Here is a 21,082-nt window from a genome sequence, read left to right as displayed (position 1 = left end):
TTTTTTATGTCTAAAGCATGAAGTACTTTAAAATATGGGTAACTTAATCCAGGATATATAATATGCTTTAAAGGAGGGATAGAATTAAAGACTAAGATCGTGATCTTAACAAACTGTTATAAAATTATGCTCTAAACATATGGGTACATAAAAAATGGAATTTTGTATATTCTCATACAGATTGTAGAAAATGTACTCAATGAAATTATATAGGGAACTTTAACCAAGCTTTAGGAATAATAACTTTATTCTATGATTTTCATATTAAAAATAATGCCAAATAAAGCTGGAAAAAATTGACCTGTATTGATAATGGCAGAAAATAAAGGTTATTAGCTCCTACTTCATTGTATTCTTCTGAATGATTATTAATTAAGTGGATGAGCTGTAAGTCAGCAAAACCCTAAAAGGTCGAGTGTTGAAGTGGTGATGACTGAATGCCAAAGTCTTACGTGACTCCTGGAAATGAGGCTGGGTGGGGACCAACTCCTGGGATGTTTGAAAATTTTTTGGTTTTTGGGTTTTTGAGACAGGGTCTCACTATGTAGTTCAGACTGGTCTTGAACTCACTGTGTAGCCCAGGTTGACCTCAAACTCACAGCGATCCTCCTGCCTCAGCCTTCTGAGTGCTGGGATTACAAGGATGCACTACCATGCCTGGGCTTTTAGTTGTTTTTGTTCTCTTCATTCTGGGGTGAAAAATCCAGGAAATGAGTTTTTATGCCATTATATTCGGGAAGCTCTCTTCCTAGAAAAACCTGGAAAAACCCCTGCCTCTGAAGAATATAAATGTGCTCTTTGTTGTAAGGACCAAAGCTGAAAAATTACCTTCTTTCTCTGTTTCTCTCTCTCTTTTTTTTTTTTTTTTCCCAAAACTTGGGACCTCACACTTGCAAGGCAGGTGGCAGAACCACTGAACTAAATCCCTAGCCCTTTTCTCTACCTTTTAAATATTTCCTGATTAACTGATGCAAAAGTAGCTGAACTGCTTTTTATATAATCCATATAACTGAAAGAGATTTAATCTATTTTTAAAATATTCTTATATTTTTTCATTAAATAGCCATGTTACATATTTTAAGAGGAAGCATAACTGCTGTATATTAATTCCATATATTTCATATAGCATAACTTTTCTCCGAGCTGATTTTTTAAAATTATCATTTTTTAATCTTTGTCCCTCCCACGCTCTGCAGTTCAATACTGGATAGATTTATTATAAGGTATCAACATTGGCTAGGTTTACTATAAAGTTAAAACACTATGTCAGAATATTTTTATATTTCTTTCAGGGTCTTAGGTAGGGGGCTAACGATCTCATGTTAGAATTTGATTACTTGTCATTTTTTAATGTTGCTTTTGAATCAATACCAATGCCCTGAAAGATGGTAAACAATATAAAACATTTCCTTAATAAAATTATATCAGTTCATTCTTTATTCTACAAGCCATTAAATATCCACTTACTTATCACTCTAATTCATTAATTTAAAAAATCCCTTATTTTGCTTTACCTATTTTAAGCAACATGTAAAGTGGATATACAATGACCCAATCATGCTATTCGAAGCCAATAGAAATCACTATGTGCAGAATGAGTCCAAGACAAATATAACCAATCAAAAACGCATACATTGTATGGTTCAAAAATTTAAATACGTAACAGGATCAGGTTTGTAAAGAACATAATGGGCTCTGGATATTAAGAAAAAAGAAAACCACACAGTTTTCCTAGTATGGCTTTGATGTTTCTAGGCTTAATAGAGATATTCTTTAGCCTAGCATATTTCTGGCTTAAGAATACTTCTCAAGGAATATTTCTGTCATATGGGAAAATGACACTTATTGCCTCAAACTTAGCTTTAGGGTCAGGAAGAGAGGGGCAGGAGGCGGAAGCTGTGGCTTCCCTGAAAACACCTGCTAACACCTACAGGGAACTGTAAACGTGGGCAGACTTCCTCTCAGTGGGACCAGATATTTTAATTCTCACAGCTTATATTGCTGGCCTACACGTCCGTGCATAGATTCTCCATAATGCTTTTCGTGTTATATACTTAATATAGTACCTCTTTATCATTACTAATTACCTTTATTGCTAGGACATCCAATTCTATTTTTCTACAATTAAAACATTAACGTTTTGCTTTTGATTTCAATTTCATTTTGGGTTTAGAGACTGGGTCTCACTTTGCAGTCCCGGCCAGTCTTGAGATCCAGATATAACCCAGGCTTGCCTAAAACTCTTGTTTCTTCTGCCTCAGCTTTCCAAATGCTGGGATTATAGGCATGTGCCACCGTCCCTGTTATTATGTCTGACCGTTTTATTAACATGTATTAATTATATATATTAGTGGGGTTCAGCGTGACATTTCCACACATGGATACAGTATCCATTTATCAAATCCAACTTCCCTTTATCTACCATTCTACAATTTTTAAATATGTGCCTCCTTTTTTTTCCCCTATAAACCAGGACTATAAATTTAGGGAAATTAAAATAAAATTTATTTTCTCTGCCACAACCGTGCAATAATCAATAGCAATCTGTCTACTGGCTATGGTAAGCAGCGCAGATATGAAACATTTTTGTTGTCACAGAAAAGTCCATGAGACCTTGCTATAGACTAATTGCTTTATTTTCCTCAAAACTATGGCTTTTTTAGGAGTCTTTCTGGGGATTTATAAGGAAGTTTTATCCAAATATTACTGTGTTATTAAAATTATTATAATGATGTTTCCTGATTTGATTTTAATTAGAGATTTAAATGACAGAATACATTTCCTCCACAAGGGGCAGTAGTGAAATAATAGAACACCAAGTCTTCACATTTCTGTTATGTGTTCTTTTAATAGATATTCATTTTTCTTATTTCTTTATCGTTAGCTTCAAACAGTAAATTCATCTAAACACCAACAATGTTCTCTTCATTTTTTTATCTTATTGGCAATTTTAATTATTAAAAGGAGAAATAAGAATAACATTGTATCTGCAATGATGATTCGATTGGAACGATCCATCTCTGGCAGTAAATTGTATGATTAACAACAAGCAAAAGGCTGGAACATTTAAACCTAATGAAAATGAGTGAAAAAATGAATATTGTCCTTATGACTAATTGCTCAGTGACAGCTGAAGGCTGTGAACCTTTCACTAATCTTTCAATACAGGATTAAGAATGACTCATAGTACTCAAGACTCATTGAAATTCAGTAAACTGCTTTAAATGTACTTCACTACTACCAAGGCATGAAGGAAGCTTCTTGTAGAGCATAACCTCCTACAGTTATTTCTTAAAAAAGATGAAATTATACTTAACGAACAGAAAAACTCATTTTGCAAAAAAAAACCAGAGCTATAATTTCACACATTAGCAAAAGAAATTATGATAGAGCTTAGAACATGGCTTCAGGGAGTCCATACCCACCTGTTTTATGAAATTCAGTTTTTCATTCACTCATTGTTTACAATAATTAGTTCATAGAAATCAAGTGAAACCACATACTAGTGGGCCTGAAAGGACCATAAAAGCACTTGCCAGCTTACGGGATACACAGTAGCTCCGACTATGCCTTTATTTTATTGTATAGTGTCTGTGTAAATGTTGATCTGTTCAATTATCTGCATGTCTGGCACAGGCTGAAGCTTTTCTTAACTGCCCATACTTACTGTGGAGTAAAGAGAAGAAGTGCTGGAGACCAAAGACAAAGAAGAGCCATGAACTGGGGGAAAGGAAAAAGAATAATTAAAACAGAACTACAATAATGAACTCTAATAAACTTTATGCCTTTACCTAAAAAAGTAAGGGATAGATGGCTAGGGCAATAAAATAGTAACAGCTAGCAATAATATTTTCAGAGTCTGCTGAAAATTTTTTGGAGATCACAATATTAAGAAATGAAAAGATTCCATATATATTCCCTAAACCTCACTCACCAAATTATGTAGAGGAGGTGACAGTCATGAGTCCTACATGCATGGTTCATGCAAATTTATAGCTATAGAAAACTCTCATCTAGCAAACAGAAAATCATGGGAACCCAAATAAAGTTGTCAAAAACTTTTAAACCTAAAAAAACTTTATATATTTTATTTACTTAATTTCATTTTTATGCAACAAAGATACATTGTCAGAATTTGTGTCCGTATATATTCAAGGAAAAAAGCATTTCATTCAACCTGCTATTTAAACAGTATGTAAGAGTTGATCATGTTCTTCTAAATGCAAAATTAATTTCTTTAGAAATTTTGGTAATAAACAGATACTTCTTATTGTAAAGTGGTGTCTCACAAAAATTAAAAATGGATATTACAGCCTTTTATTTAGATATATTATAATACCTCGTTAAACCACTAAATGCCTATTTTATACTTCAGCACTATAGTTCTAATGTATTAAATCTTAGAGGAGGAAAACACTGTATTTTATTATGTTTGCCAAAATTTCTTTTATTATGGAATAATAGTGATTTATTATAATGCATGATTTAAATATTAGCCAAAGAAAAATATAATTAAAAAGATAATTTAAACACAACAATAAAAATGCTAATGAGATCAGTAAATTGGTATAACAGCACATCTGAGGTGCTCCTCACTTGGTTTCAAATGGGCTGCAAAAAGAGATTAAAAACAAGGGGATTAACTTGAGAGATCCCAAGAACCTCTTTAAAAATGATAATGGACTGAGATTAAGTCAATAGAGGACCAAGGAATAACCTCTCAGTTTCTCACTTGCATGAATATTACCAATTTATGAAATGTGCAATGTATGAATCTTTGAGTCCATTTTAAAAAGGCATAATCATTTAACTTCTAATTTCCCTTATATGAACTAAGATTGTTAGCATGGTATATCATAAAAAATATTTACAGTTTACCAGAAGATTTTATATTCATTCTTTTTATGCCACTTATTTATAGATGCATGATCTTGGAGCTTTGTGGCTTAGTCTCTTCATTTGTGGGTAGTATTCTTGGGCAAACTACCAATAAAGTCATTTGACTCTAATTCTATAATGCTTTCATTAATGAAGAGGTACCAGAAATCTAACTTGTCTACTCAGGCTGACTTTTTACAGTTCAGATTATTAGACTCATCTGTGGAATGCTAGAACTTCTCAACACATAGGCATCTTTCTGATTGTAAACGAGGCCCTGTAGAAAGACATCTCTGTTTAGCAAATTAATGAAAAATATTATAAGAGTTCTGTCTCTTTAAGAATGACAAAGAAGGGATGATCTTACCTTTCACATTAGTTACATTTTGTCTGCTACGCAGCTGAGTCAGTTGATTCACAGGGTATAATTTACTATGTGGCACAGGGAACTCAATGGTTTGGTTACTATCCCAAAAGGTAGAGGCAACTGTTGCCAACTGATTTAGTGGCAGCATATTAAATGCATAGTGATGACCTAAAAAACATGAGTCAATTTTCACAGCTACCTAAACTTTTAGTCAGAAGACATTTTAAATAAGAAGGTAGGAAAAGGAAGGAGAAAGAACAAAGCTTGCTTTAATTTATCCTGTAATTTGGGTTTCTTTTCTTTTATACAAATTATTGTCTATGAAAGTATGGCTGTTTTAATGTTTGATTTTATTAAATTAGTATGGATTTCTATTTGATTTCATTTTATCCTAAGATGACATATGCTTTATATGTATGCCATGTATTTCCTTTATGAGTAATTAATAAAAATCATTCATGAAATTTAAAAAATGTCTCATTGACAATGTTGATATTTGATGATATATAGTTTAGAAAACATTTGTGCATTTGAATATTTATGAAGCCTACTTAGTCTTTAAAATAAATTTATTAAAATATTTGCATAGAACAGTACAATGACAAAGGTATTTATTAGATCAGGTGAGAATTTTATTGTCAACAGACAAAAAATGACTCATAAAGTAAAATGTAGGTATAACGTGAGTTCTAAAATGATGTAAGAAACTAACACCAGAGGGAGTTTTTGAGAATATGAATCAACAAGATGTAAGTCTCACAAGACAATTTTTCTGGTTTATGTGTTTCCAGTTTCTGGTTTATGACTCTTTAATGAAGATATCAAACAAGACATTTACTCTAATATTTGACACATCTGGGAAGTTTCAAAAATTCTGTGTATTTCTGTATGAGAACATTGGATTCATTATCTAAACTGTTCTACAGCCAAGCATTAATCTATGCAAATTCTGGTATATTTCCAAATGCATAAAGAAACAGAAGGTAATGCCAAATAAAACTTCTCCAGCTTGAGGTTTCTCCAAATGAGAATTCTATTTATTCATTTATTTCTTCTTCAGTAATCTCTGTTCTGTGATGGGACAGTTTCCCCTCTCTGAATTAAATCAAATCACCTCCTCTCCATATCCCTGCCTCTCACACTTACCTTCCTCCATGCTGTCCCTGAATGAGCCCGAGTGACTGATGGCTCGTGGTCTCTCCTCCAGAGAAGTGGCACTCCCACAAAGCTGTGAGTCATCATAGAGATCGAAAGAAGAGTCCTGGGCTGGGATGCTGTTGGAGCGCATCATGGTGGCCCCAGGAAGGTTAAACTGAGACAGATTGGTTGGACTCACTGAAAAGACAAACCACATCAGCCTGTTACTCTGGGGTTTGAACAATGAAAATAATAGATTGAAAGAAAATAAAAATTGATTCCAATTCTTATAGAAACATGAATTTATAGAGAATCCACAATGAAGGCAGGCAAAAAGGCTACACTAGTCACCGTGGAATCCTTTTCCTCTGAAACTGTCATAAGAAATAGTATGCCAATTTCTCAAGTGATAAACCACCCATGAATCTTGTGGTTTGTTAAAAATATAGTAATATAGTAATCATCAACAGAGAATGCTGTGGTTGATTGAATGTACAATTATACTGAAAAACACAATTTTGAAATATGGAATAAAATTACAACAAAAAAAGAATAACTTTTACTATTAATGCTTATATTTAAGAAAAGTAAGTTTGTTAATGGCATAGGAGGAAAGAGGCCAAGACCTTTGAAGGTATGATAAATACTGCTAAATACTTTCAGAACCTTGGAGAATGTATGCCATTGGTTTAGAATTTGTCTGATACTTCAAAATTTGTTATATTTCCTTATTTGACACGGGCACTACACTTCTTAATACTATATAATTAGTGACTTTTACAGTATGGTGAAATAGTAGTGTACACTGAGGTAACTGAAAAGGAGACTTTATGGGACAGGTGCTGCATTTAGTATTTTATAGAAGTTGAATGAATCATTAAGCAAAACAACACAATTATATATTAGAGTAAAAGGAAATGAACACCTAGGAGCACACCTATATGTGCATATGATAATATAATGACAAAATAGGAAACTATAGATTTGCAAAATATAAAATCCATTGGAAACAAACAAGAAAGAATGATAGCAGAAGGGAAACAAGACAAGAAGAAGGAGGGAGGGAGGGATGGGGAGAGAGAGAGAGAGAGAGAGAGAGAGAGAGAGAGGAAATATTTATTCATCTTTTTCTTCATCAGTAGCAACTTTTAGTCCCAGTTCACTCTGGTTGCTGGTAACAGCCAGCAGATCTCCTGCAGGACAGGGAAAACCTGAATATTTATGTTTTGGGAGCCTTGACTGGGGTAAAACACCTTATTCTAGATCTATACTATGAATTAAATATTTTAAAATAAGTGAACTTTTCAACACATTTACAAGGTTATTTTTTAAATATGTTTATGTAAAGATTAGCAGGATAATTTGTTCACTCTTTGGCTTTGCATAGTTGCCATCAAAATGATTAAAGAGGTGTCCAAGTGAGGGGCCTTTCTATAATTTCAAAGCATATTTAACTGATGGAACATAAAACATTTATAAAAATTATAAATTTTTTAAGGAAATATTTGCATTTACATAGACTTCTGATGGTGTTTTCCAATGAAAACATATCATACTATTTAACAATGTTCAAATAATGATTACCTATGACAGGTCACTTTGGTGCTGTATCTGAATAGAAAGATAAACATTATACAAGAGTGGCCACTAGGAGAGGTGCTGGAAGGTGGAAAATATAATACAGAAAATATACAAAGAAAAATTACATAACAGAAAACAAAACTAATGAAAAGAGAATTTTTGAAATGTAAATGAAAAGAGTGAAGGGCTTGTAGTAGTGATTTTGCTTTCTGTCTGATGTAAGAAAAATGAACAAACGAATGAATAAATGAATGGATGAATATGCCAGAATAAGGGGCCTCTCCAATCTAGGAGACATAAGAATTTCTCAGTACGAGAGAAACAGAAGTGGCCATTTATTAAAGAAAGAGGAGGCTATTGAGCTTTTCTTATACAAAGTACACACAGCAAAACTATTTTTAAAATAACATTATAAATTTACTTGTGAAGAGTTGAGAATAGAACAGAAGAAAAACAATTGAACTTTTAAAAATGTCCAAGTCATTGGGCCAGAGATTTAGCTCAGTGGCATGGAACTTGCCATGCAAGTGCAAGGTCCTGAGTTCGATCCCCAGTACCAAAAAAGTGAAAACAAACAAACAAAACTTCCAAGTCACTCCCTACCTGTACTTATAGAGCTAGGCATAAACTCATGAGTCTGTGAGATTGTTATAAATAAGAAAAGTGCTGCCTTCAGAATTTAATTTTAATTTGGCTTGTGAAATCTGCATATATAATTAAGTAGAATAGTTGGCAGGTGTTTAAAGGTGTTTAACCATCATTCTGTAAGCAAAGGACCATCTCCACGCAGAACCTGGCAATGTTGATGGTAATGCTTTTGCGTAATAATCCATGTGGCAAGGGAAAAAATGAATATAAGCAATTTCAGTCACGTATTGGACATCACAGTAAGTTTTGTGAGAGGTTTTGAGAGACCTTACAAAAACTATGACCAATACGAAATTAAGTTTCATTCAAAGCCTTAGTTTACATATTAGTTATATTCTGATAGCTTTTCTTCAGTGGGAATGGTTTCTAACGCAGCTAGCATGCAGAGAAATACCCATACATTACTGTTTACTTCAGCAGTAGCTCAGAATAGCCTATAATAAATAACCTAATTATGGTGTTCATAAATTTCTAATATTTGCTATATGTGAATGTTACAATAATTTATGTAAAAATATTATATTTTATACATTTTTGTAGGTGGAAAGGACAAAGGAAACATGAATACCACAATTCTTAAATGTTAGTAATAATAATATATTTTACTGATCATTCAGAAAAGATAATTATCAAATTGGAAATAAGTGATGTCCAAAGACAAAAGTAGGACAACAGCATACTTAACTCAAATTAAATTATATTTTACATTTTAATTTTAGTAGTGCCCACTTTCTTGCCCAATAAATATAAGTTCAAAAAATCTGAAAATGTAATCAAAACTCTTCAAGACTTATTTTCATGTTTTAAAAACTACTCAATTTTTTCTGTGTAAAATTATATACCATAAAGATCTCAGAACATCTGAAGCATTTTTGCTTATAAAATTTGTGTAGGTTATGAGAGTATTTGTACATGGATAGGAAGAACAACTTCCACACAGCCCAGTGGGTGAAAATGTTTAGAGACAGACAGTGGAGGCAGGAAGATCAATTTGAAATCTATTGCAGTTATCTAAGTTTAAGAAAAGTTTCAGCATAGAAATGACACTGAAAAGTAAGATACACTACCCTTTTTAAAAAAATAAAAGTTACAGGATTTCATCTATTGCAGAATATGACGGGGCTAATGTAGATTTGAGTAAGCCTGTTGATAATACTGAAATTTTGCTTTGGCGTAGCTGATGGAGAGTTCTATGTAAATTATAAGAGAAAAAGAAGAAAAGTGTCAGGAAAAAAACTTTGATTTGAGGTGGCTAGGTGGTCTATGCTAATAGGATTTGAGTTTTAGTGCACAAAATGATTGCAGAGTAGGGGCTGGGGATTTAGCTCAGTGATTTCGCCACCTGCCTCACAAGCATAAGGACCAGAGTTCCATCCCCAGTACCAAAAAAAAAAGAAAAAAAGAAAAAAAAAGGAAAAAAAGAAAAAAAAAAAGATCTCAGAGTGAATGAGGAACTTTGATTTGAGAGGTAAGAATTCAAGTTGTGGAGGAGAGCACAGAAAGTGTGTTTAGAATGAGAAAATTTGCCCATCAGTTGGAGACTGGGTAAAGAAGATGTGATTTTGGTATAAAATGGAAGACTACTCAGCCGTAAAGAATGAGAAATAGAGTCATTCATAGGAAATGGATGCATATTGAGGATATACTCCTAAGTGAAACAAATAAGTCACACATGTGTAAATACCAAACAGTTTCTCTGGTGTGAAAATCTGTAATTGTAAATAAGATCCCAATGGTATAATTGACAATGTGAAAGGAGAAGAAAAGGGCTAAAGGTGCAGGGGAAGTGGGAAGGGTAGAGGAAAGGAAAAAAACATTGAGAAAAGGAAAAAAATGGAAATAAAGTATCAGTAAATAGGGAAGGAGGAGGACGGCAGGGACAAGGGGAAAAAATGAGAACCAAGACCTGTCCTGTAAAGGTACAAGATCCCAATAATGAATGTAACTGTACTGTATACCTAGATGTACCAATAAACTCAATGAGGGGAAAAAATGAGAAAAGGCCTGAAGATAAAACGATCTCAGTAAACACAAAAATGAGGTGCAGATGGAGGACAAATTGCATTGCCCAGAATTTACACCTGAAACCTAGAACAATTCAAAATACAGTCTCTTTCACTTTCAAAAGTGACCATCTATACAACAAATGATGGTTACATTAAGAGAAACAATTTCATCTGGAAAATTATAAAGAGAATCAAGGGAACAGAATCACTAAAGATAAGGCTTGAAGTGTTTTGATGAGGCGAGGTAACCCTTATATTGCCATGAGAGCTCTGGTAGAAAACACATGGACTAAGGGGGAAGATTCACATTCTAGAAAGGTGAGCTTGGACTTTTAGACTCTTGGCTTCACAGCCATGAAAAGTAAGGGATGCATTTGATCAGCAGTTTTTAAGTCAAAGTCATAAGGACATGGAAAGTTCTACAGAGACAGTTTGTTATCAGTGTAAGTATAATTCACATTTCATATTAATTGTTTCAACTATGAAAACTAGGTAATCAATGCATTCTCAAGTGTATTATATCTCAATTTTAAAAACATCAAAAATACACTAGTTTCAGCTGACATGAAGTTTACCTAATTTTAATTTACACAGACTTATTAAACAATTTATCTCTGTGCAAATATTTGACATTCTTGGTAAATGTGGACTTAAATTGAATGTCAGAGCTTTGTATTAGTCTCTCTTATTTCTAAGCTGAGAATTTTCTTGACCTTAAATTGTACAGTTATTGTATTGTGGATTAAACCCCAATTAAAGGCAGACAAAGATTGGCCAAAGCTGATGAAGGTTGCTGCCTTAAAGTATAAAACTTGCTTTATAATAAAATGATTATTTTCAGAGTCTATCAAATTTCCCCTTTGTACTTCTCACTTCTCATTTTTGTAACTACTATATAAGTCATCCTTCATAATATTACCTAAATACATTTGCTTAATCTGTGAGAAAATTGAGAGGTCAGACATAGTAGTAAGGCGTAAGGTTTTTCTTTCTTTTCTTCTTAGACAATTGAATAGATGGATTTAATAAGAATGATACTGGAAAAATGGCGTAAAGAACCAGCTAATCAAATTAATGTCAATTAATGAAAAATTTATAGGAGATATGAGGTACTTAGCAAATCTATAGCAGTGAGGTGATTTGGGTCTTTTCAGATGTTTCATGAGATTAGATTTTGCTTCAAATTCCTATGATTTAACAAAAACATTTTCAATTAATTTTTAAAATTTGAACACTGAGGCTTTTCACTCTGCTTTATAACCATGACTTAAATATAAACTGTACTTCGCTGGTATTTATGGTACAAAGAAGCCTCATCACTAGATTAAGCAATGAAAACTTGGGATTGATAAGAATTAATTAGTGCACATAAAACCATGACCACAATAATTGCTTTTAATTGCTAAAAGCCTGACTTAAAGGAATTAAAGTAGAAAAAAATAGGGTTGAGTCCAATATGGTTGGAAGTGAAAAATAAATTATAATATTGTCTGTGAGGACAATATTATGAAGAATGTTTTCAAGTGAAAAGAGAAAAAAATGACACTAATTTATATGTGACATAATAGAAGATAAATAATAATCTATTTTTAAAGTCACTAGATCTAATAAATTGTAATTGGCATAATCAAACTTTTGTCACTCTTCTCTGTTTTCTATGACATTTATGCCAATGATTTTATACTTCATAAAATGATGCTAAGTAGAGAGTAACTCGATAACTGATACAATAATTTATTTTTCATTGTACTTATAAAATGTTCATGGAACACTGCCTAAACAGAAGCTCATATATATTTTAAGAAGAGTTTTAATTTTAATAAGGTTAAAAGAAGATACCTTACAGTCATGTTGCTCCATGATTTTTTCTCCCTAATGCAGTCTATTTTCTATTTTTCTACATCAAGATTATTAATTTTGCTTCAAAAAAGTTTCAAAAGTTTAAACAAAAAATAAGGAAATGTTTCAGTGGTTTTTTTTCTAGTTTTAAAGAGAATTCTAATATTTGGAGGAAAGGTTGCTGGGCTTTAAGTCATGTATGCTTGGATCGATTCCTGCTTCTGCCGCTCACTAAGGGAAATTTTTTTTTAAGTCCAATAAGCTTCTGTAACTTAGATCAAAATGCAACAATAGGATTTTCTTTGTTAAGTAATATTGTTATAAACAATTAACAACATAATGTTTATAGATTATTCTGAACTATAAACTACAACACAAATAATTTTTATGGGGCAATACCAGGGCTCATGTAATCGTGTGTGTGAAACGAACAAAGCACAATCATATGTTTTAGAATATTTTACCCAAGTTGGAAAAGTGGTATTTTCCTGTAGCAGAAGATGACATGGCAGACGGAGAGACCAGAGGTGACTGGTTGCCAGTATCCTGCAGCCCTCCAGTAGAATGAGAACGTAACCACTCTTTGCCCTCTTCTTGGTTGGCCTGCCGAGATGATGGGGTATATCTGCAAAACAGCACAGCTAAGACACTTAAGCACATCTACAAGGGCAAAGCAATACCAGGACTGGAAAACAATAGAGAGAAGCTTACTATTTCAGACTGAACAACAATCTCAAACAGATTGGATCTAATTAGAATTGCTCAGTTCTTCCAGATGATTTGACACCATCTGTTCGAATCCCACAGGAGAAGAGGCATTTGAGAGGAAAATTATACGTCTGTGAGATATGAAATTGAAAATCATAAGCAATGAGAAGACAGCCAAGTTAACTGAGAAGGACCCAAAAGTACAGCACTTGAACGGATGTGAAATGGGTCAAAGCATAGACCAAAAATGATAGACAGTGGTAGGACAGAAACCGAGGGAAGTGGAGGGATGTTCACAGAAAAACATAGGAAATGGAACACACATTTATCACATTTTTTTTAAAGAAAAAAAGATTTTTTTCATTAAAGTGCCATTTTAAGGAAGGAGAGGAAAATGTGCTCACTTCATTGGAATAATTTTCTAGATCACATTTTGAAACAGAATGATCGTAAGCTGTTTGCTCTGTCTGGCAAACAAGTTCAATAGAAAAAGGAGAATGGGGAAAGTCCTGGTCTGACCAGTACTCACTGCTTCTCTAGAGTAATTAAATTCATAATCCCAAAGACTGGTCAGTTTACCATGTTTATAGTATTTACCTCCATTAGCAATTTATTCTGTATCTCCTCAGGAAAAAAGTATGTGATACAGTATAGCCATGAATTTAATTTTTATTTTATTTTTATTATGCATTGATAATTATTTTGAGATTATTGAACAGTATTAGATTAATTCAGATTTTATTTCAACTGATACCAGCAGAGCTGAAAAATAGAAATCTCTGTATTTTTAGCAAGAGGATACTGTAAATCATACCTTAATTAGGGTGCTGTCCTGTGATGATGAAAATATGTTTCCTTTGGTTCACATTAGAGCATTCTTCAGCCTTTTATCATTACTAGCTACATCTGTGGACTTCAGGAGTTTTGGGGTTTTACAAGCATATGCCTCCAAGATGCAAAAATTAGGGAGTTTTATTTGAATTTGGAGAAATGGGTTTTGCATTCGACCAAAAGTTGCTTCTTTTCCCCTAAGCAAGGCCAGTGATAAATTTTTTAAGTCTAATTTCTGCAAAATAGTGTTATTCATATTGGACCTCATTTAATTTGAGTCACCACCTGATTTCTACTACTATGTCTTCCTACAAGCCATCTTACCAATTCTATGGGCCAGAGAAAGCATCAAGATTTAGGGATTTCATCCTCAATCTGAGGTGCTAAGTTATAAACAAACAAAGAAAAAGGAAGATAGACAGCACACATAGTTTACATAACAACAGGAAAAAAAGCAGCAATTGTGCTGAGAGAAATATATACCTTAGTCCCTTTTTGGGTAGTGTATTTCTGTCAAGCTGCATGCTGTTAAAACAAAGAAAACCCCTAAGGACATAATGTAAACAAAACTTTCAAAGTATACATCCAACAAAAATGCTTCTCTGAACTATACAAAAAACTTTTTGATAACACGTACATAAATACTTAACGGAAAATGCCACCTAAAAGTGACAAAATTCCCTGCAATAACACACGTTAACTTTCTAAACTAGTACCATTCACTGGTACTTTAATAAATGGATTACTGGAAGGCAATTAATCCTGTTAGCATAATTGCCTCTGATTTTAATGTACCTTCTGCAGTGGTAGTTCTCCCCTCCTTATGAAACTGCCTAGACTTGTTTTGACTTCATCTGCAGGAGAATCACAGTGGTGGCACATAGTTCTGCTCTAAATAGATCTACTTCCAATGGTCAGAGAGGATGGAAAGCACCATTCAATGTTTATCTTTTGTCTTCAAATTAGTTTTAATCAAAAATTTGATTTATTCCCCATTTAAATATAAGAAAAGAAACAAAGTATATAATGAACATTTTCCTAAAATGATGCTTCTGGTATCATTTATTTATCTAAACACTTTAATGGAATTAAACTAAAGCATCATTTTGAAATCTTCAATTAGGTATTGAAAGGAATATAGATTTTATACTATCTACTTTAAAGAATTGTCGGTTATTCATAACAAGAGATGCAAAGTTGTATCTAGATTGAATGAGAAGTGGCTTCTCAAAAGGAGAGAAAAAGAGGGTATAAACATCTAAGTAGGATAAGCCTATGACTCTTTTATAATTATTGGCATGTAGATAAAGAACAAAATTATTTTAAATTTGCTGAATTTTTACTCTTTCATTAGAATCTCGAATGACTGAAATTAAATACACAGGATATGCACAATGGGAATGATAAAACATGGGATGTAAACACACTGAAAATTTAACCATTCAAAATCAAAGCTAAAATGTTTTCTTCTCTGTGTACTCTGCTGGTTAGCACGTATCTGATAGCATCCAAAGGCTTTATGCAACTTTATTAAAAAAGTACACATAACTACTACATTAAATAGAGCTCTTTCCAGTATATACTGTATTTTGTCCATGTAGTGTGGATAAACAAGCAAACATATTGAAAAAACAGAGGAAATTTCCAAATATAAACTATATTGTGCTGAAGTATTCACATGGGCATAAGCCACTTTAAAGATTACCTTTTGTGTATGGAAATTAAATTTAAGGTTGCCAAAAAATTTAAAAATAGGTCCTCTTTTGCTAATTGTATTGTTGTATAAAAATTGTATTTCTGTGTTACTCAGCAATTTAATGAAAAATTCAGAAAATACATTTAAATGTATAATGCAATTTAAAGATTTATGTAGAGCTACCAGATTCTGGATATTAATAATTTTATTACATAAAACTTTCTGAAAACTTGCCAATTCATATGCCAGCAAGGGCTGGGGGTGCTGTCAATGAGTGATTCAATCAAGGCACTGTTGCCCATATAGATAAAAGCAAGTTTGTCAGACTTGATATTTAATGACAAACCAGAAATAAGCACAGGTGGTCATTAGTTTTTAATTATTTTAAACTTTGGTTCCATCATTAAAACTAGAACAAACCAAACTAAATGTGGACTAGTTATGGATCAAGGACCAGTAGTACAGCAATAGAGGGAAAACTTTAAAAGCACTTTATTATTTGTTCATTCAATTTTAATAAGACAAAGAACTTAAAAATTAAAATCTGTATAAAAACCACTAAATTTTATAGTACTGGGATGTAAATATTAGAGTATTCTAATATAAGTCATGAACTTACATATATCTTTATTTCTATTATGATCTCTAATTAATTTGTTTTAAATATTCACACTTTAACCCTCTTTTTCACATATGGATTCTTGATTTCCTTAGGATTCCCAGTAGCCTGCTGACTATCTTTAAGACAGGATCACCAGTTACCATACATCTAAATTTCTCTTTTAAGGCATCAAAAATTTCCTTAATCTATTTTAAAGATTTAGAATAAACTGTTATTACTTAAAGTTTTGTTTCTAAAGAAATAGAAAGTGCATAATTTCTTAATCAAAAATTATTTCAAACCAGTAAATTGCTGCAAGGAACTAATTTTGTTAAACACTTTACCTATGAACATATTAATATTTATTTTATATGGTTTAATATTAAAAAATCTACTTATTAAGAATCAAAATGAAAACATATTTATTCAAGAAAAATTTAAACTATATTTTAGAAAAAGTCTTCATCTGGTTATGTTATTCCTATTTGGTTAAGGTCTCCCCACTGTGAAATTGGGCTATTTCCAAGATTGAACAACTGTTTAAAAAAATAGATTTTTCTTAGAAAGAGTAAGTGCATATTTGTTCGTGTATTTGCATAATGAAAATTTTTACTAATGCCAGCTAAAATATAGATCAGACTAAAATATTGAAACTGCATTTCAATCATAGATATAAAACTTATCAACTTTAGCAAATGCTTTTGATTTGAAGGTTACTTAATTATAATTGTACACTTTATTTTGGAGCCTTTAATATCTGAAGACTGAAGAAATAAACTCATGACTATATGGTCATCTTGCATCTGTATCTGTACAATTTGAAAAAATCTGCACTTTGGAGGTTAATTCTGGCAAGTGAATGATACTGTTTTCAGCATGCCTGATTTGGTTTTCAACTTGTTAGATTCTGCACATCTGAGCATATAATGAAGGAAACATTCATTAAAATTATTAATATATTCCCACTCTAATTTATAAAAGACAGATGAGGGCACCCATGCACCTTAAAAGGGCTGAAACTAGAATCTAAGATGTTCTAAGATGTCTAACTTCTTTGATTTAAAACAAAATGAAGTACTGGTTTTAAACACACCATCTATAACAGCAAAATTAAAAAGAAGACAGATATATTTCACTTTCCTGGCCCAGTTATTTGTCGTATTTGTCTTCGCCCGGCTGTAATTAGCAGAACATGAGGAATCCTGAATGGGAAATCTTAGATTAAGGGACTACAGGCGTACTGTAAACAGTATCTAGGTAATGATGTTTTAAGAAAATATTTGTGGAGGAAGACTGGAGCGCTACAAAAGAGAAGCTATGGCAGCATCAACATCAGAATGAGAAAAGTTTAGAGAACATTATCAGCATTTCCAGGAACCAGCTATGCTTTTCTCAACACAATTAAGATATGCGGCCAAGATCACTTGTGAAAACTTTGTGTGCGCCAAGAAACAAATATCATGAAGTTTTTTAGCAAAAACGGCGGCAGTTTTAAGACATTTTCCTGGAATTAGTTTCTGTATCAAATGTCTTAGAAAGTTTTTTTTTTTTAAATGGGGACAGGAGTCTAGAGACATTTTGTACAACAGTGATGTTTTCCCATTAGTACAGATAACAGGTATGAAATGTACATTACATTCTCTCTTTTAAGTTAAAATATTATAAAAACAATGGATACATCTTATTATAAGATCAATTTTCAAGAAGCCTATTAAAATAGCACTGGTATATAATTTTCTCTAATAATGCGTGGCTGAAAATTGATTTTTCCCCACTTCAATAAAGATTCCCCAGTGATCCATTTGCTATTTTTTCATAGAAGTGCAAATAAAACAAATGTAACATACTGGTCAAAGCACAATTGTAGAATGCATTTAAATACGGTTTTCTAAAAGTTTAAATTATCGTAAGGAGCTTGTGTTGTCCTGGCAGTGAAGCCAAATCATTAAGATGTCTTGAGAATACATCATTTGACATAGAAATACACAGCTCAAGTATTATTCATATTGCATAATGGCTGCGCATATGAGCATTCATATTAATATACTTAATATCTGTTCATCCTATCCTTAATGGTTTTAGTTCTCTGAAAATTTGATATAAGTTTACTCTTAATAAGAGTAAATAAAAAGCCCAGTTTCATCGATCTTATTTCCTTTCCATCTTTTGTTGCTTGGCACATTGGCTCTCACACTTAAATCGAGGGACTCTAATGGGGGAGGGGCTAAGCGCAGTACAGGGAGGGAGGGGTGAGGACTTCATCAATGCCTCCTGGAAGCTCACCTTTCTGAGAGAGTAGATCTCACACTACCCGTTCTCATGAGCAGGCTCTGAACCTCGTGAGTGCCTGTGGTCAGTCCAGACAGGGAGCCGTGATGGCTGAGGGGCAGATCAATGGACTCAGAGCTCGTATGGAGGCTAGTCATGGACTGGTAACTTGGAGTGTCCTTGCTGCCAGCAGAAGAACTGCTCAGATTGGCAGCCCATACAAGACCACCTGATGTGAAAGAGTGAACCGATGCTGGGCTGGAAGCCAAAGAGTGACTTAAGCTTATAACATCTGTCGTTAAGTCTGAGGGTTTATTGAAGAGAGGGCTGCTGCCGCCACTCAGCCCACCAGCACTGCCCATGCTGCCCGTACCAGACGATGGAGATTCCAGACTGCCTTGCCGCGCTAATGTGGTACTAGGACTGGGCACTACTGAGGAGGATTTCACACCCTCAGTACTAGGTGCAGAGGCAGATTTGCCACCTGCCTTGGCACCAAACAACCTAAAAGAAAAACAAATAACAACTTCAGTTGTTCCAAGAAACTAATATCCACATGTAATATTAAGGGTAACAGTAGACAGAGCCAAGTATGCGTTGGCGTCCTGAGCTAACAAGCACTTCCTATCTCTGTTAATGCACTCCATAAGCTTGGACTTTCCAGTATTCAAGTGCGGAAAGTCTCTCATAGCATCATCAGGGTAAGTCAGTAATGGGTTGCTACCCAGGAGTGGGGAGAAGAAGGCAAGCACAAACACGAAGTCCTTAACTTTCACAATTTAAGTGCTCAGTTTAAGAATCTTTCCTCATATATCGACCATTCTCATGGTTACCTATTTCTAAAACCATTATAATGAAACAACTTCTACGCATTCGATATAGAACACTGAAGTGCAATTTTCTTTTTGCCTTTTTTTTCTTTCTTTTCAATAGTTGATTCAAAATCTCAAAAAAATAGAGTGCTTAAGGCAAGGTTTAGGAAAGGTTTAGGAGGTCATGTTGAATATCTGGTGGCCTGTGTGACTGCTGGGGAGTATTTGCTTGGAAACAACACTGGCAACATGTGAGTTTGTCCATATTTTCCTTGGAAAGGACAAAGGATTTTATGTTAGTTGCCAGTTCTCATGTATATTTGCAATAGTGATTTGAAATAGAATGGGTGCTAAGTAAGGTATTGGAGGAGTTTAGTTCAGAAAACATTTTAGTTTTGTAAATGAAGTAGATGATACAATCAAATTCATGTAAATATGGAAATAGTGATATGAAGTAATGGCATGATTACTAATTAAATTGCAATGAAATCCATATTTCCTGTAGTGAAATATTTTATGACGAATATGAGAAATTGTTTCATAGGTAATGGGCCACAGGAGGGCACTATTGTCTTTTACTTAAGCAACAGAAAAATTCACTCTCACTAAAAGACCTAATTTATTATTTAACAATGAGAATCAATGCTTCAGCCACATTTTCAGGATTAATATTTCTACTGAGGCATAAAATCTTTATATTTTCAAATAATAATATATAAGATTATTTGACTATAACAGTAAATATTTCAAGACACTTTGTTTCCAAGCTATTATTATTATAGTATTTCTATTATTATAGTTCTTGCTCTAGTCAGCAGAATAAAAATATATATTCAAATATTTAACAGGTGATGAACTACAAATCATGCTCTATTATTTCAAAAATGAGAAAATAGACTCAGAAATGCTTAGCTATTTGGTCAAAACCTATAACCTCATGCTTTAATACCAAAGGTAAACCTAGTAGAGAAACTAATAATGTGGCTTACCAGACCAAAATCCTATCAAAGAAAGCTGGTGGAGACTTACAAAACTTAGCCCGTTCTTTAGTTCTTATCATGCATTAACCATCCAGGTGTATTCAAATTCCGTCAATCATATCATAGATTGCTTTGCTTTTTTAAAATGTTATGGTACAATATAAGTCTGGCCAGTATAATCTACTAACAGAGCACAGCATCAACTACATTCATGATGATCAATGTGTTAAGAGCCAGAAAGATAAGAAATAGAAATGAATGCCAACAGTTGTAAAGACCTACGTTACATTTTGCTTTCTTAATTATGGAAAGGAAGAATGAAAGTCTATTGAAATTTTATAAGCCACCACTTTGTTCTATCACTCTCTGTGGGCATTGCCACGTAATTTTTCTTTCTTTTTTCTGGTACCAGTGATCAAACTCAAGACCTTGCACTTATGAGGCAGGCATGGTAGCACTAGGCTAAATTCTCTGAAGTTGTCTCTTGCATATGCCCTTTTTACTGCTAATATTACAATGACAGTGAAACATCAACAAAGTTTTACCATTTCTGAAAATGAACACCACTGTTTGAGCTAGACATTTATCTAATCAGCTCCTTAGAACACTCATTTTAAAACATTTTACAATACACGTGTCTTAGTTTATGCATATTTAGGGTGATATATACATTTGCATATAGCACTTTTATATAAGATCTACATCTTTTTATAGTTTCCCAGTATCATTT

At 33.1% G+C, this 21,082-nt stretch overlaps 1 protein-coding gene across 4 annotated transcripts in view; it reads right to left on the bottom strand.

Annotated features, from left to right (window-relative positions):
- The window catches only part of Nav3 (neuron navigator 3), a 772,995-nt gene that overhangs the window by 59,521 nt on the left and 692,392 nt on the right, over positions 1-21,082 (bottom strand). For all 4 annotated transcript variants that reach the window (XM_019209835.2, XM_033763794.1, XM_010639521.2 and 1 more), the window contains 5 exons: positions 18,576-19,064; positions 14,479-14,520; positions 12,921-13,081; positions 6,392-6,580; positions 3,668-3,720 (listed from right to left, as the gene is read on the bottom strand). In XM_019209835.2, coding sequence (XP_019065380.1) covers positions 3,668-3,720; positions 6,392-6,580; positions 12,921-13,081; positions 14,479-14,520; positions 18,576-19,064 — 934 coding nt within the window. The remainder of the gene's footprint in view (positions 1-3,667; positions 3,721-6,391; positions 6,581-12,920; positions 13,082-14,478; positions 14,521-18,575; positions 19,065-21,082) is intronic.

This window comes from Fukomys damarensis, unplaced genomic scaffold (assembly GCF_012274545.1).
Source record: "Fukomys damarensis isolate Sample0158 unplaced genomic scaffold, DMR_v1.0_HiC HiC_scaffold_15, whole genome shotgun sequence".
NCBI lineage: Eukaryota > Metazoa > Chordata > Mammalia > Rodentia > Bathyergidae > Fukomys > Fukomys damarensis.
This window is presented reverse-complemented; position numbering and strand designations above follow the sequence as displayed.